At 46.5% G+C, this 14,740-nt stretch overlaps 6 protein-coding genes across 6 annotated transcripts; 3 read left to right on the top strand and 3 right to left on the bottom strand.

The window, feature by feature from the left end:
* Positions 1-2,866: 2,866 nt before the first annotated feature.
* On the top strand, positions 2,867-3,829 carry N7466_010062 (CE1 family esterase; the record flags this gene model as incomplete). The annotated part of the gene is made up of 1 exon (XM_057169451.1): positions 2,867-3,829. One exon carries the CDS (start codon positions 2,867-2,869, stop codon positions 3,827-3,829), a length of 963 nt encoding a protein of 320 aa, XP_057016842.1.
* A 1,206-nt stretch (positions 3,830-5,035) lies between these two features.
* N7466_010061 (uncharacterized protein) lies at positions 5,036-6,220 on the top strand (the record flags this gene model as incomplete). The annotated part of the gene is made up of 3 exons (XM_057169450.1): positions 5,036-5,138; positions 5,195-5,296; positions 5,346-6,220. The coding sequence occupies 3 exons, from the start codon at positions 5,036-5,038 to the stop codon at positions 6,218-6,220; spliced, it is 1,080 nt and encodes a 359-aa protein (XP_057016841.1).
* Positions 6,221-6,542: 322 nt separating this feature from the next.
* Positions 6,543-7,850, bottom strand: N7466_010060 (glutamine synthetase; the record flags this gene model as incomplete). Its single annotated transcript, XM_057169449.1, has 1 exon — positions 6,543-7,850. The coding sequence occupies one exon, from the start codon at positions 7,848-7,850 to the stop codon at positions 6,543-6,545; it is 1,308 nt and encodes a 435-aa protein (XP_057016840.1).
* An 861-nt stretch (positions 7,851-8,711) lies between these two features.
* On the top strand, positions 8,712-10,660 carry N7466_010059 (ANL family adenylate-forming protein; the record flags this gene model as incomplete). The annotated part of the gene is made up of 5 exons (XM_057169448.1): positions 8,712-9,021; positions 9,106-9,842; positions 9,908-10,002; positions 10,058-10,179; positions 10,257-10,660. The coding sequence occupies 5 exons, from the start codon at positions 8,712-8,714 to the stop codon at positions 10,658-10,660; spliced, it is 1,668 nt and encodes a 555-aa protein (XP_057016839.1).
* Positions 10,661-11,074: 414 nt separating this feature from the next.
* N7466_010058 (kinase-like protein) lies at positions 11,075-11,749 on the bottom strand (the record flags this gene model as incomplete). The annotated part of the gene is made up of 1 exon (XM_057169447.1): positions 11,075-11,749. The coding sequence occupies one exon, from the start codon at positions 11,747-11,749 to the stop codon at positions 11,075-11,077; it is 675 nt and encodes a 224-aa protein (XP_057016838.1).
* Positions 11,750-12,293: 544 nt separating this feature from the next.
* N7466_010057 (SNARE domain protein) lies at positions 12,294-13,313 on the bottom strand (the record flags this gene model as incomplete). The annotated part of the gene is made up of 4 exons (XM_057169446.1): positions 12,294-12,355; positions 12,414-12,693; positions 12,747-13,201; positions 13,259-13,313. 4 exons carry the CDS (start codon positions 13,311-13,313, stop codon positions 12,294-12,296), a joined length of 852 nt encoding a protein of 283 aa, XP_057016837.1.
* Between the last annotated feature and the right edge of the window lie 1,427 nt (positions 13,314-14,740).

Below are 14,740 nucleotides of genomic sequence, written 5' to 3'. Positions count from 1 at the left end.
TTACAATTGAACAAGGTCCAATAGGACGGAATCCAGAATCGCATCAGAGTCTGATGGATGTTGCAAGGCAGTAACGCCGCCAGAGGGTCTATTATTCTCTGGGACTTTTGTACTAGCAATGGAAATCGGTGGGGAGGAAAATATTGAGAGAAGGATCGTCTGGTCGCGTTGTGATTTTGGATGTTCCCAGGCTGGTCTGGGAGGCACTCCCTGTCCTTCGGCCATCGAATCAGTGAGATTGACCGCAGGAGATGGTCTATGCTCGGCGAGAGAGTTGGGTGAAGGGGGGTCGGCGCTATTCTGAACAGTGCTGGCTTTGGAGCGCCCAAACGAGCGATTCTTCTGTCGATTTGGAAGCCGTACTACGCACTCGCGGTTGTTCCTGGAGCAGCGGGTGCATGGTGGGTTGGCAGCGCCGATGCATCTCATCTGTAGTTTTCATTCACATCAACCAGTCAGTGATCTGATCGTCCATGTCTTGATTAAGCGCAAAGGAGAGTGGTGGAATGATAGACAAACCTTCATTCGGCGACATGAAGCACAGGCTACAGCTGCAGCACCTTGAAGGCGATCGGCTGACTGCTGCTGATTATGCATCGCAAGGGAGAACAGCTTAGGATGTGCAAGGACCGAGATTGATTGCGGTTCGCGTCGATTTTCACCGCATGTGAGAAGCCCCAACGCCCAATCCAATCCACGGATCGGGGTTCAAACAAGGGGAAGGTGGAAACAGTTGACTGCAGTCATCAAATCAAAGTCATATCAAGTAGAGAAGAAGAAAATGAACAGGAGAGGGGCTCTAGCGTTGTATATTGATCATGGGGAAATTTGAAGTTTCCCGATCTCACTAAGCCCATTCAGAATAGGAGATAGCTACCCCGCATTAGGCCCACAATCTCCGACGCTGAACCCCCGATTGGCTATCAGTTGCTACACACAAATTACAAATGACATTGAGCTTTAGTTACCTTTCAATGTTAGTTAAGCCAAGTTCTAATTAACTAGTGTAGTGGGGAAGAGCGGTGGATGTGCACCTGACTAAGCAAGAATATAAGCGCGTCGCAGGGATAGACAACTCAGAGTCTGAGACCATCTTTCCTTCCACAAGCCACCCCTAGTTCCTTCTTTCTTGTATTCTACTGCTCCCAGTAACAAACCTCTGGTTTGCAGTGGCTAGCGGGCTCGCAGACCCGCTCCCCTCTTCACTAGTTACCAACTAACTAACTCTTTCTAGTCTAGCTTCAAGTAATTGAAAGATAGTCAACCCCCTTGGATCAGCACAATACGTACACACAGCATGTCTGCTGTTCAAGTCTCCTTCTAAGAGCTCTACAGTGCCTGTCCCCCCATCCTCATGCCAATGCGACCGTAGAGTAGGCCAGCTACCAGCGTGCTTCCTTTCTGCATCTCGACCCGTCTGTACCACTCAGGCTGCCAGCGCTGCGTTTCCACTTAAAAAATATATAAGATTAATCAAGCCATTAAATATAATAGCAATAGGGGCATAAGAGTATGAGAGTGCTTTTGAAAATGGAAAAGGGGTTACTTAGTAACGACCAGTTTACTAACATTTGAAGAAGCAAAGCCAATTAGTTTCACTAGATTATATCGTAAGGCATCTCGGCTCTGTCTAGATGTCTATAAGCTGGGTACTTATACCGCGGCACCACGTAAGAGTTCCCGTGGGTAGCCAGGTGCGGCGCCGTACCAATGTAGTCGGGCGCCATCTCCGAGGTTCTGAAGGCTTTTTTGTTCGTTGCGATAATCGACTTTGGGTGGTAAATTGTAGAATCCGATCGTGAGAGATCAGCAGTATCAATGGCTTCAGTATATGTTCGCCGGCAAAATTAGGTTTACTCACTGCCGAACTCACATCTCAGCGCATCATGAAATTCAGTGACAACGTGACAAGGCGACTCACCACTCCAGCAGCATGCACTCCGAAAATACAGGTTCATGGAATTTCGTCCGGTTGAGGCCCTCGTGGGTCGTGGCGGATTGTGTGGGTCTACGGAATGCATATCCACGGTTGTTGCACTCACATTCTTCGATTGCTCGGAATATGGCCCGCCGATCGGTACCTGAGTACATAGTATTAGGAGAGAGAAAAACTCATTCTAGTGCTGACTCTTTATTTTATCAGAAAACACTACACTGTAAGTTTGCCTGTCGATTCGAATGGCTATCAATCGATATTCCCGGAACTATTCTGATTCTGTGAATTGCTTCGGACAAATGCCAACACGCTCGACTGGAGGGAGTCAGAATCCCTCCCGCTGCTACTCAGATGAATGTTCTCTAAGAGGATTATGTATATTAGTGGACCAGGGTTTGCCCCTTGGGGTACTCCTGAATTCTAGCCGATCAATCCATCTATGTACTAGCGAACAAGCTCTGAAGAGCTGCTTATGAGCAAACGGATCATCATATCTACGATTCAATCAGTGACGTACACAATCACCTCATTGATGATCAGCCAAATTTGACGCGTCAGGCTTATATCTGGGGTTTGTAACACTTAACCGGTTATAGGGAAGATAAAGGAGTCTGGAACCAGGTCCACCTAGGCCCCACTGATCATCACGAATTAGCCGTTAATCCTAGACCAACCGGGGGAGATTTACCGCCAAGAGCCTTGATCGACAACTTACGCCTCAGCCGTGACGAGAAGATAGTCAGTTTGGGTCGCCAAAGTACAACGAGATCAAGAAAATCCATGGATAGACTGCAGAGCCCATCTCCTGACGATCGGGCCTTGCCCAAAGGACCATGGATGGACAGGGGTTGAATGACTATAAATTCAATCCCTGCTACCGTCCTCCATTCAATTTGAGTCATCGGTAAAATCAAACGCACAGAAAACAATATGCGCGTCTCACCATTTTTATCTTTCGCGGCTCTACTGGGCACAAGCTCGGCTATCTCCGGTTGTGGGAAGAATATCCCCGATGCATTCCCCAGCCCCGGTTCAAGCAAGACCCTTTCGCTTCCCGACAGCGATCGCGAATACCGAATTCATATCCCCAAGACCTACCAAAACGACACAAAGACTGCAGTATATTTCTCCTTTTCCGGGGCGTCTAGAAGCGGCGAAGAGCAGGAGCAATTATCCCAATTTTCGAACCCAGAATTCAACCCAGACGGCATCGCCATCTACCCTGAAACCCAGGACGATGTCTGGCTATCCAACTCCAACGCCAACATCACCTATCCGAATGACCTTGATTTCACCAACGATCTTCTAACTCACCTGGAAGAGAACCTATGCATTGATACGGGTCGCGTCTACGCCAATGGCAAGTCGAATGGCGGAGAATTCGCTGCTGTCATCGCCTGCAATGCCACGGTCGGCAGTCGCTTTGCTGCGTTCTCCGTTGTCAGCGGTGCCTGGCATGGCACGGGAAGCGTGCCGGGCTTGCAAGGTTGTCAGCCTGCTATGCGTGCCGAGGGGTATCCCTTTATCTTCTTCCATGGAACTGTTGATCAGACTGCACCGATTAATGGAGACGAGGAAGACGACATCACGCCCATGATTGATGTCTTGCAAGACTGGGCGGAGCGCAATGGATGCCCTGAAGATTCGAAGTGGGCCAGCAATAAGACTGTACACGAGCAACCATTAGTCAAGCATGCTGGTTGGGATTGCGATGGAAAGAAGGATATTATCCAGTTCTATCGCGAGGGAAACAATGGTCACTGTTGGCCTAGCACAAGACCCAATGATGATTACGAGACGCTAGGGAAGGAAAAGTGTCCTATGGGACACTACGTGTTTAATGCGACCGAGATTATTTTCGATTTCTACAGCCAATACAGATTGGATGTTTGATTTGGAAAGCCTTCAAGTTCCTATTTCAATGTTCCTTATGTCCGACACTGATACCTCCAGATGTCAACTTATATACATCTCCTGATGCATGTGCGCAGCAGGTAGTGCCCACGCCAATAGGGGCGCCTGGGGTCAATAATGACACTTATTTCACCCATTAATTGCCCTCTACCACCACGCCTACCCAAAGAAAGCATTGAACTGGAGAGGGTTATTATAAGCACTAGCTACATATCCAGCACGTGGAAGGAAATTGTAATTGAAGCTTAATCTCGTCATAATCCTAATTATTGCGTAGTTTTATTTCAAATACAGTCCCTGGATCTTCAGATACGCTATGCAGTTTGGTACCTCATAAAAATCCAATGTTATGTTTGTTTTTTGAGCTAAGTTGTTATGGTACTCTTTTCCTCAAGTGCTGAGCCCCCTCCAACGAAGGAGCATATTGCAGCAGCGCACGTGCGAGTGGGCTCGTGTTATCAAATTCGTCCCTGGCAGGAATATAGCCAACCGGGCCAACAATTGACCTGTCTTGTATTGTAAGAAATGAGTAATGAGCTTTCTAGGAGCACGAATTTCAGGCTTCATACGATGTGGACAGAGTAAGATACAGTGAGATCAGAAATACCGTAAATACTGTAAATACCGTATGAGCCGCCTGCACATGCGACATTAGCGCGGCTTTACTTTCGGCAATACAGACGTATACAACGAAAACGTGGTACATAGGCGGCCCGCTCCTAGGCACCCGTGGAGCTTTGGGTGGAGTAAGTATTTGAGCTGCATGTGAAGAATCACTCACCCCCCGCAGCACGTTGCACAATATTTATAGCATCAAATTTACCATCCAGTTAGCCTGAGGAAACCAGGAAAATCTATGGAGAGCGCCAGGGCCATGGGCATATTGAAGAGATTTAATACATACGGCTGCAAGTTGCAAATTATCAGAAAACCCCATTTATGATCTGTAGGGGCAGGAACTGGCGATCTTGAGCCATAGGCCACGCTAAGACAGGATAGGAATAGGATCATCGCTCATCCCGCATTCGATCAGATGCTCCCCGATTCGTACGAGAACCATACCGTAAATGTATGAACAGTCGTAGGTATTACCTTATTTGTTGTTGTTTGATTTTCGACTTACCGCACCGCTTTTTTTCTCCCCCGACTAGCATTCTTATCAATTTAACATTGAAGCTGCCAATCATGAGTACGAGTACTCAGCTAGCTACGCAGAGCACCGTGCCATCGGTCAACTGCAAGATACCCTTAGCAAAATATGAATATCCAGCCGAGACAAAGGAACAGCGTGAGTTTTTGCCCTGTGCGAATCTGAAGAATCTCAGAAGCTGACAGCAATTAAAGTGAAATACGCGGACCTAGTCACTTTAGACCTGGGAGAGTTTGATCTTCCTGGAGGCAAAGAAAAGCTAGCTCAACAGTTGAAAGATATCGCGCATAATATCGGTTCGTCGCATTGAATTCCCAATCAGAATAATGACTAAACCACGACAAGGTTTCTTCTACGTCACCAATATCGGCCTCTCCCAAGGGCAAATCGATCAGCAATTTGCTATTGCCAAAGCCTTCTTCGCTCTTCCAGAAGAAGAGCGACTGAAATACCGCGCACCACTGGAGGAGGGAAGTTACAATGGCTACCGACCTCTCGGAGCAGTCGACATCAAACCCGGAGTAAAAGATGCACTGGAGTTCTACAGCATCTTCAAATGCATCCCTGAAACCGAAAGGACCCAGCCTGAAATCATCCGCCAGTACTGGGACGACATCGAGACTTTCTCCCGCCATGTGCACGAGAATATTTCTTTCAAGCTGCTACGACTACTGGCCATCATGCTCGAACTGCCCGAGGAACACTTCCTGCAATACCACCACTACGAGGATGCCTGTGATAGCTCTATCCGCTACATGTACTACCATGCGCGCTCGAAGGCAGAACGTGAGGCGTGTCAGGATATGCACTTCAATGGACACACGGATAACGGAAGCATGACTTTCATGTTCCAGCAGCCGATCTCCGCGTTGCAGGTACAGCCGAGCGGCGAGGAGTCGGATTGGGAATATCTATACGTGCCGACCGGGACAATTGCAGTCAATCTGGCTAATGCTTTCAACTTTTTGACGAACGGGTATATGAAATCGGGATTCCATCGCGTGATCTCTCCGCCGGAGGATCAAGCGCATAATGACCGGTTGGCGTTGCTGTACTTTTTGCGACCGACGGAGAAGTTGATTCTGAAGACCTTGGATACACCGTTCTTGCAGAGGGAAGGCTATGGGAAGACGACAACTGAGAATGATTTGGATATTTCTTGGCATGAGAATTGGAGAGATAATGTCCGGAGCCGGGGGATGCGGAATTACAACAAATGAGACAGAGTGTTCGAGAGTGAGCTACATTATTGTTTTTTGAGATCTGTCTTTGAGCATTGTTCAAGTAAGCCTAAAAACTTATAATATACATATTGAAGTATGCATGTGGGTTCCCATACATCTCCAACTTCTACGCTACGCAGTGCTGATATATAGGCATCATAGTATCTATCATCATTAGCATGACCGGGTCCAAAAAAGCCGAGAAACAGAAAAATCGCATTTTTTAATGAAGGAGGAAGTATATCAATTGATGGTCTAATATTGATTCGAATACCATGTCAAGGGCTCAATCTGTGGATGCCCAGGTTTCATTGAATTATTAAAATAGCTCAATCAGAAGCTCCCTGATTGCATTCGCATCCATATTCTTCATCTGTGCAATCTCATAATGTTTGAGCTCAATATAATGGTCTATCATGGACCGGCCAATCATACTAGACAGAAGACCATCATCCGCCTCCAAGACAGACAAGGATTCCTTAAGATTCCGCGGCAGCGGCTCACCACAGTAAGAAGCTTGATTCGCTGGAATACCCAAATCTGGCCAAATCAGTGGCTCGTTTCCGGCCAGCCCCAACAGTCCAGCACCTAGAACCGCTGCTAAGGTGGAGTACATGTTGGCAGTGACATCAATGCAGCGAAGTTCCCAGTGGCCAGGCTCCACTTTTCGAATAGGGACAACTCGCGATTGTGTTCCCCAGCCTACGCTATCTCCTGCGAGCCGGGGTTTGCGTCGCTCGTAAGATGTCTCCAGTGGCAAGCAGAAGGCCCACAAAGCAGGCAGACGCCTCAGCATGCCCGCGAGAAATGAAGCTTCAACGGTAGGAGTGGTAGGCTGAATGGAGAGGTGCATATGCTGTCCATTTGCCTGGGTTTCTGAAGCCACAGGCTTGGGAGACATAGTGACCTGATACCCATGGCGGGCAAACGTATCTTTAAGGTAGTCGTGCACAAGAATTAATTGATCAACCGCTTGCATGGGTGGAAGCGGGCCTAGAACAATCTCGTATTGTCCTCGGAATCCTTCCGTGTGTATTGCCTGGACTATGACGCCTTGAGCGCGAAGTCGAGTCACGCATTCTTCCACGTATTTATAAGTCGGATCTCGTAGACCCGAGACTGCAAAGTGTCCCAGGCCGTCACTACACCGCACCATAGAATTGGATGATTGGTCTTTTTTCATCACGACAAATTCAACCTCAAAACCTACTAGGAAGTCTATTTCCCAGGTCTGGCGTGCTTCTCCTAGTACTCTTGATAGCGTCTGTCGGGGACACAAGTCGCTGCTTAAAGGGCGATCCAGTACGGTGAAATTCAAAGCACACATCACCATGGCCGTTCCAGAATGGGAGGCTAGTCGCAAAGAAGACCAATCTGGAACTGCCCAGTGCATGCCTCTCGGGGGGTCCCGAGGAAGGATGTGATTATCAACGGTACAATCCAACGCGATTCCAGCGGCCTGGATAGATTTTCCATCGGCAACTTGCGCAATGACGGATTCAAAGATGAGGACGCGTGCTCGAAGCACACCTGAATAGTCCTGCCATTGGAAGCGGATATAGCTCACTTCCGGGTGTTCTTCCCGGAATTTCTCCAGGATGGTGGTTGCATGTGCCGGGTTCTTCATAGTGATGATTTTTCAATAGTGGACCGATTACAATGGAAGTTCTGACGTCCCGAATTATTTGGGGATTCTTGGTGAGAATGGGGGAAACTTAGTTGCGGACCGTGTGGAGCTTCCCACTTCGATCTTCACCGAAATTTGATTTTTTTTTTCAGGGTTAGCTGTTACTTTCACGTACAATTACCGCGGTGTTGCATAATTTTGAATCAAATGTACAAGTTCTGCTGAGATCGATCGTTACACTAAAGGTTCTTGGGAACATGTGGGGCAATTTTCACTTTCCAGTATGAGACATTTGTATCTTGGCTGAAAGTGGAGACACAGCTGAGCAAGATCTTGATTTTTGGTACTTGCTCTGTATGAAGTAAGCTATGAAGCTATGTAAGCAACATTCAATGGCAGCTGGGACTTTATTGTTACGATTTTGTAGGATAATCGGTACATACCATAGTATGTGCTACGGACCATGCCCTTGCGGAATTTGAAAAAAAAAAAACTATTATTCATTATATGAACAGCAAAAAAAGGCCAGATTCAAAATGTGAGAAAGGCTGTTCAGTAAGCACACACCGCTCCATATCTGCGCAATTGCGTCCATAAATTGCACAAGTGACAAACCTTGGCGATCGACGCACGTCGAGCTAGAAGTGGGTCTTATCTTCGTATTCACAACTTACAATCAATACGAATACTGTACTCCCCACAAGTATTCGTTTTCGAGCTTTGGTATTTATCAAGTACTGGAAAAGACGGCACGTGTTTGTTCACGGGTCACGCTGTGGTTCACAGAGGAAAGAAAATGTCCTTCTTGGGAAATACGGACGTCTTCACTTCATCGCATTTCCGCCCTGTTTTGTGCCCAAAATGGCTACTCCAGCAGTTGAAGTATTTGCGAATGACGCGTTAATTACCAACCTTGTCAAGCTCAGAGACACTTTCCCCGGTGCTGTAGTGTATGATGAATATGGCATTGAAGCGGATTATGAGGCTCTTCTCGATGATGTGATGCATTTGCGTCAGGTCTTGCGCACAAAGCTTTCTCCAGATAGTTTGGATAGCAGAGGCCTTTTGCGACCGGGATCGAAACATATTGCTACTATGACAGTCAGCGTTTATTACTTCATCGTCAGCTTCATCGCAATTGCCTCTTTGGGGGGAGCATCGGTACCATTGTGTGGGTTGCCCTGCTATGTTCTTCAGAAGGTGAACACATAATGACTGAATGAATGCTCACATATTTGGTTTCTTTTTATTTTAGCACCCACGGGCAGTCTCAATGATACTGCCTTTTCTGTGAGCAAAGTATACGCCTGTTGCATTCTGTTTGATCCCTGGACAGTTGAGCAGTTCCTTCTGGTTAAGGACCATTTCGAAACAACACCAGACAAGAGGATCAATACCATCCAAATGGAACGAGCAGAGAGATCTTCAATTTCACCTCATATTGAAGTGGATGAGTCTCTGACTATCTCTGAGAGCGATACATGCCTAATCATGTTTTCCTCTGGCACCACCGGCAAGCCAAAAGGCATAGCTCTTCCCCGCAAGGCATTTTTCATCAATCTTAAAATGAACCCCACCGCTGTATTCATGACATACCGTCCGGTCCACTGGATGGGGAGTGCAGCAAGTCCCTTGGCAAACGTTATGAGGGGGGTCAGAGTCCGTGCCTTGAAGCGTGGGGCCGATCCAGGCCGAATCTGGGATGTACTCAAAGAAGGCACAATTACTATGACCTCTCTAACCCCTGTTCGGCTCAAAGCCATGAAAGATTTTTATCACTCGACAATTTCTCATTTGCCGTCTGAAGAACATGACAAATATATCTCCGGGGCCTCAAAGCTGCAATCTGTCTTTTCTAGTGGCTCCGTTCTGAACCCCTCTACAGTGCAGTTTTGGAAAAATCTCACCAACATGCCCATCAGCTCTGTTTTTGGGATGACAGAGCTGGGATGCGGAAAATTTGGAACCTCGCCTGGCAGCCCTTTTGTTGAGGTTTGTTTGAGTGAAACGAAATCCGGGTGGTCATACCTTAATGCTGACATATAACGCTTCTGTAGCAATGTATTGGGGAGCCCATTCCGGGTCTCCTTGTGAAGCTGTCTGATGGGGACACTGGCCAGCTCTTGGTCAAGTATCCTGGGATGTTCACCCAGTAAGTTTTGATGCTGAACACAGTCTCAACGATGCATTTCTGACGAGCTTCACAGCTACATTGGTGATGAGGAGGCTACTAAGGCCGCCTTCGATGAAGAAGGATATTTCAAAACTGGCGATGTGGTTCGTCGCGATGGAAAACAATACATCTTCCTTGGGAGAGGTTCAAGCGATTGTAAGTTCTTCCTAGCCTTGAAAATAAGGCCACGCGCATTAATCGTTCAATAGTCATTCGTTTCTCTGCATTCACAGTATCAGTTCTTGAAATGGAACAGCGCCTTCTTAATCTGCCATACGTGACCGAGGCTCACGTACTTCCTATCATGGACTATGAAGCTAGAGAGTTGGTGGCGGCGCTCATTCGTCTGGAACCTGGTCACGATGGAATCAACCTTGAAAAGATCCGTGCCGATCTTTCCCCAACGACGGAATCTTACAAGTTACCCAGAGTTCTACGGATTCTGCAAGAAGGGGAGATCACTCCTGTGACAGGTTCGGAAAAAAGTGGGAAGGCCCAAATTCGAGAGAAATACTTCAAGGTGGCGGGTTATCGACCCAGCGACTATGCTGTGCCTGGTGTGGAATTCTACGGAAATGAGACAGGCCATTATTTTGCTCAAGGATCAAAGACTGGAGAACCTTCCAGGACAGCGTGAGAGAAGCAATTAAAACACGTTTACATAGTACTCTCTTAAGGCTTTTATGGCAACTTGTCGAATTTTAACTTGGTTCTGACGTCCAATCAATCATTGATAACCTAGTTCATCAAATAATCAGGACTCACCCCACAGTGGAGCACAACAGGGATCATCCGGTGTAGAGTATTCATCTTGAACATGTTCATACCAATCTGGTGGATATTCTGGCATTGGATGAGCGGGCTCCGGTTTAGAATTTACTACTGTTTGGCATCGTGTTGATGATTTGTTTCGGCTTGAAAGCTGATCAGTCTCAAAAAGAAATAGCCGAAGCTCGCCACACTTACAACGGGTACTTTTGAATATTTCTCCAAGCACACAGGATAGCCTCTTTCTGTGCCATTTCCTGATCCTTAAGAGGGTTCATTGATTTCAACAGGAGTTGAAGTTGCCGTCTTTTCCATCGAAAATCCACTGCATGCAAAACTCAAACAGCCTCGGGTAGAAGCCGGCAGATGCCCAATCAATAAGGCACAGAGAGCCATCTTCCTGCCACAGAAGATTCCGAGGTGCTATATCCAAATGGCAAAGCACGAGCTCAGAGTCCCGTAAGGTCAGTTTCGGATTGTGCGGGAAAAGTCGGGTATTGAACCACTTCTCCATTCCGTCAAGACTGTCGAAAACCACATCCTCGGTTTCAGGAAAAAGGAGGCCGCGACAAGTACTTCCATAGAGTGACCCGGGAATGTTATATCGTAGCGTTGAGAAATAATCAAGCACACTTGCAACCCTTTGTATAGAGCAGACATCCTCTAATGGATCGATGACCTTTCCATCTATATACTCCATCACAAGATACCCCCAACCTCTCTCATCACAAAAGAAATCATACACATGTGGGATACGAACTTTGCAGCGGTCCACAAGTTCATATGCTAGCCTCTGATTTTCAAATTCTTCTTTGGTCACATCTGGCCCCCATTTAACAACTTGATGATCGGATATTTTGATAACTCGGTTACCATATTGGCTCAGAATATTTTCAGGCAGTGGATCTGAACAGGAGGCGATCACCGACGCTCGTTGAACGTCCTCGAGAGCCGTCATGTTCTGCAATCGGCAATATGACTGTAAAAAGAAGAAAAAACTAGTCTTTTGTGGACTCCGAATATTTGCCACAATACTATAAAAGACCAGGTAGGAATAGGAGAGGATTATATCTCGTTCTTTAACCCAGTCAAAGATATGACAAAAGAAGATCAGAACATTCGAATCATTGGATAGGTGAGATGATTAGCGATGCGATGGGGAGCTGTGTGAAATAGCCTATAATTAGAACTTAGGTGCCACGGCCGCGTTTGATGACATAATATAGTTATAGATTGTGATTGGACAATTAGTTTGACCAATCAATGGCTAATTCTCGAGCTATACTGTGTCCCTAGGAACCGTGCCAACTTTTATTTCTACTAGCATCAATATGAGGGCCGAGTTCGATGACCCGACAGGCATGTTTGAATGGAACAAACATGGTTATATCCAAACTAGTACATCTGCTATTATCATATAGTCTCAAATCTTGTGATTAATAGTTCCAACCTTCATATCTTCCAAGGGTTTGAGCTATGAAAATTCCTTCATCATTAATTCCCTAAATAAGATTAAGTTTCTTCAAGATTATGATTACAACAACAATGATCACGATGATCAACACTAGAACGGACCATCAATCAGTCATCATTTTTTCATAAGGAGGTGAGGAAATACTCACAGCAAATACCAAGCGCCCACCATTTCCATTTCCTAACGTTGCGCGCACTAACAATACCCTTGTCTAACAAGTGATTGGCTTCGTGGACGTGTTCATGCGTCTCATCAACCGCCCTCTTAATCTCCGTCACAGCATACTCTTGCTGATTAACCAAATTGGCAACTTCCTGCGATATCTCAGCAAGAGCGATCAAATCCTGCTCAATCTTGCGAATCGCCGCTGATCTCTGCATCACAGCATCGCGAGCATCGCTAGCCTGTTGACTTCGCATTCCCTGGATCTGAAAATAGGTTAGACCGTCATGCCTCATACTGGGGATTGATCGGAACGCACCGAGAACACCTGATCTTGGCCCATAATGACATTCTCTACGCCCTGGTCGATTTCTTCCGGCGAGGCATCTTCGTGGGCGATTTGATATCTCCGGCGCACTTGCGATCGCATTTGTCGATCAAAATCATTTTGGGCGACCCTGTATACTTCGATATCTTGCCTGATCTTCTCGCCGACATAGTGGATTTGCTCTTGGATTTGCGGGTTTTCGGAGCCTGTGGTTCTTTTTAACTCGGCTAGCATGTTTCGAGCGGAGCCAAAGCAGGCCATGATGTTTCCGCCAATCGAGTCGATATGACGGCGCTGTTGTTGGTCGTCGCTTGAGGTGATCGAGTTGAGAAGAGCTTGTTGGGCGAGACCGAGCTCCGCTTGCTTTGCTGCGGCGTACTTGAGCTGCGTCTCAATGTCACGGCGGATTGCGAGTGCTTTGGCCATGTCACTTTGTGGCCTAAGCTCTATGAGTTGAATATGTTAGGATGGTTGTAAATTCGCGATCAAGAAAGGATCTATACCATATTGCGCTTCGCCCCGTTCCAAGTCGGGAGTTGGGTTACTGTAGGAAGGCATTTGGTTTGTTGTGAAGCTTTCCTTTCTTGTCTGTTGAAGCTCTTGGGAAATGATATTCTTCTTGTGACTCGGGTTGATTTTTACATAAGACATCAACCGTGGTTGATTGAAGCTTAGAATGGCTTGCCAAGGGAGAAATATTGGGGATTTCAAACTGGGCAGCCTCGGGGTTTTGCTTAAATTTAGACGGGGAGTAACCTAATTTGGGACTCAGTAGCCGGTCTCTATCAGCAAGCATTCTATTGGTGAATAGTAGGTGGCCTGTGCAAGCCGGTACAAGTAGTTAATGACATTTTGGGGGCCGGGCGACTTGATTGGTGAGGCCATTCACGCCCCCCGCCCGTCAATTCAACCGGGCTATGCTGGTCAGATAAAACACGAGTCATTTTCGAGTAAGTAAGCCTCTAAACCAAGCAATCTCTATCTATAGACTAGTTAATGCCCCACATGCGGCGCTAACAAGTCGACTTGACTTATGATGTGCCTCGTATCTGGAAAAACCCTTCACAAGGTAGAAGCAGAAATAGAGAAATGCAGGTTCTCGATGGCTTTAGCATCGAGTACATGTCTTTCGATGTTTGAAGATCTTTTTGAACTTCAAATTTTAGTTGGAGTTTTGTCCATTCTCCTAGGTTGAAATAATGCTGGATTGCTTTTGTCAAAAGGCAATCAGCTTCCATCGTTCCGCAGGCGTTATTATCTTGTTGTCTTAAGACTTCACCCCCTGATCGCATTGTGTAAACAACTTTGAAACTGATTTTTCGTCTTATTTTCGACTTTTACAATAATAGATTCGGGGTTGATAGAGACGGATCTCGGAAGCGAGGAATATTGTTGACACGTTGACTTCCGGAAATGAACTTATGCATATGCACTTTTCGTTTACGAGCTGCAGCTTCGTGCGGCTGAAGTTGACCATTCCAAGCTTAGACCCTTTTATCTAACCCAATCGCCCACACTCGCTTCTAATGTCAGTGGCTGGCGTCAATCATGTGGGAAACTATCCCCCCCCCAAATGCAGCAAATATGTTGCAACTACAGCATGTAGTCTCTTTCTCGCCCGGGCGCAAATCCAGCAGACCAGTCCGACAAAAATCCCGTCTGTGCATATATCGCAATGTCTTCTTGAAGCCACTTTAGCCTATTGTTTAGCTAAATTCTTGCACCGTTCGGCATTTATTTCCATGCCCACCTGGATTCGTCAAAATGATCAATTACCCGGTTTTCTTTTTTAGTTTTGGAGTTGGAATAAGCTAACACTTTAGTTTTGAAACCCTTATTCTTTATCACAAAAAGGGTCCTATTCTGATTTCACATGGAGATGAACCTCATCGGAGTGGGGTTAACTGGACAATAGGTGGAATTTTCAAAACTATCGTACCCTTGGAGCCAGGCTGGGTGCAAAGCTTCAAATGTTGCCACAGGTA

This window comes from Penicillium verhagenii (assembly GCF_028828195.1).
Source record: "Penicillium verhagenii strain IBT 33310 chromosome Unknown utg000010l_segment0_segment0, whole genome shotgun sequence".
Taxonomy (NCBI): domain Eukaryota; kingdom Fungi; phylum Ascomycota; class Eurotiomycetes; order Eurotiales; family Aspergillaceae; genus Penicillium; species Penicillium verhagenii.
The sequence above is the reverse complement of the archived record's forward strand: the minus strand, read 5'-3'. Positions and strand labels throughout refer to the sequence as shown.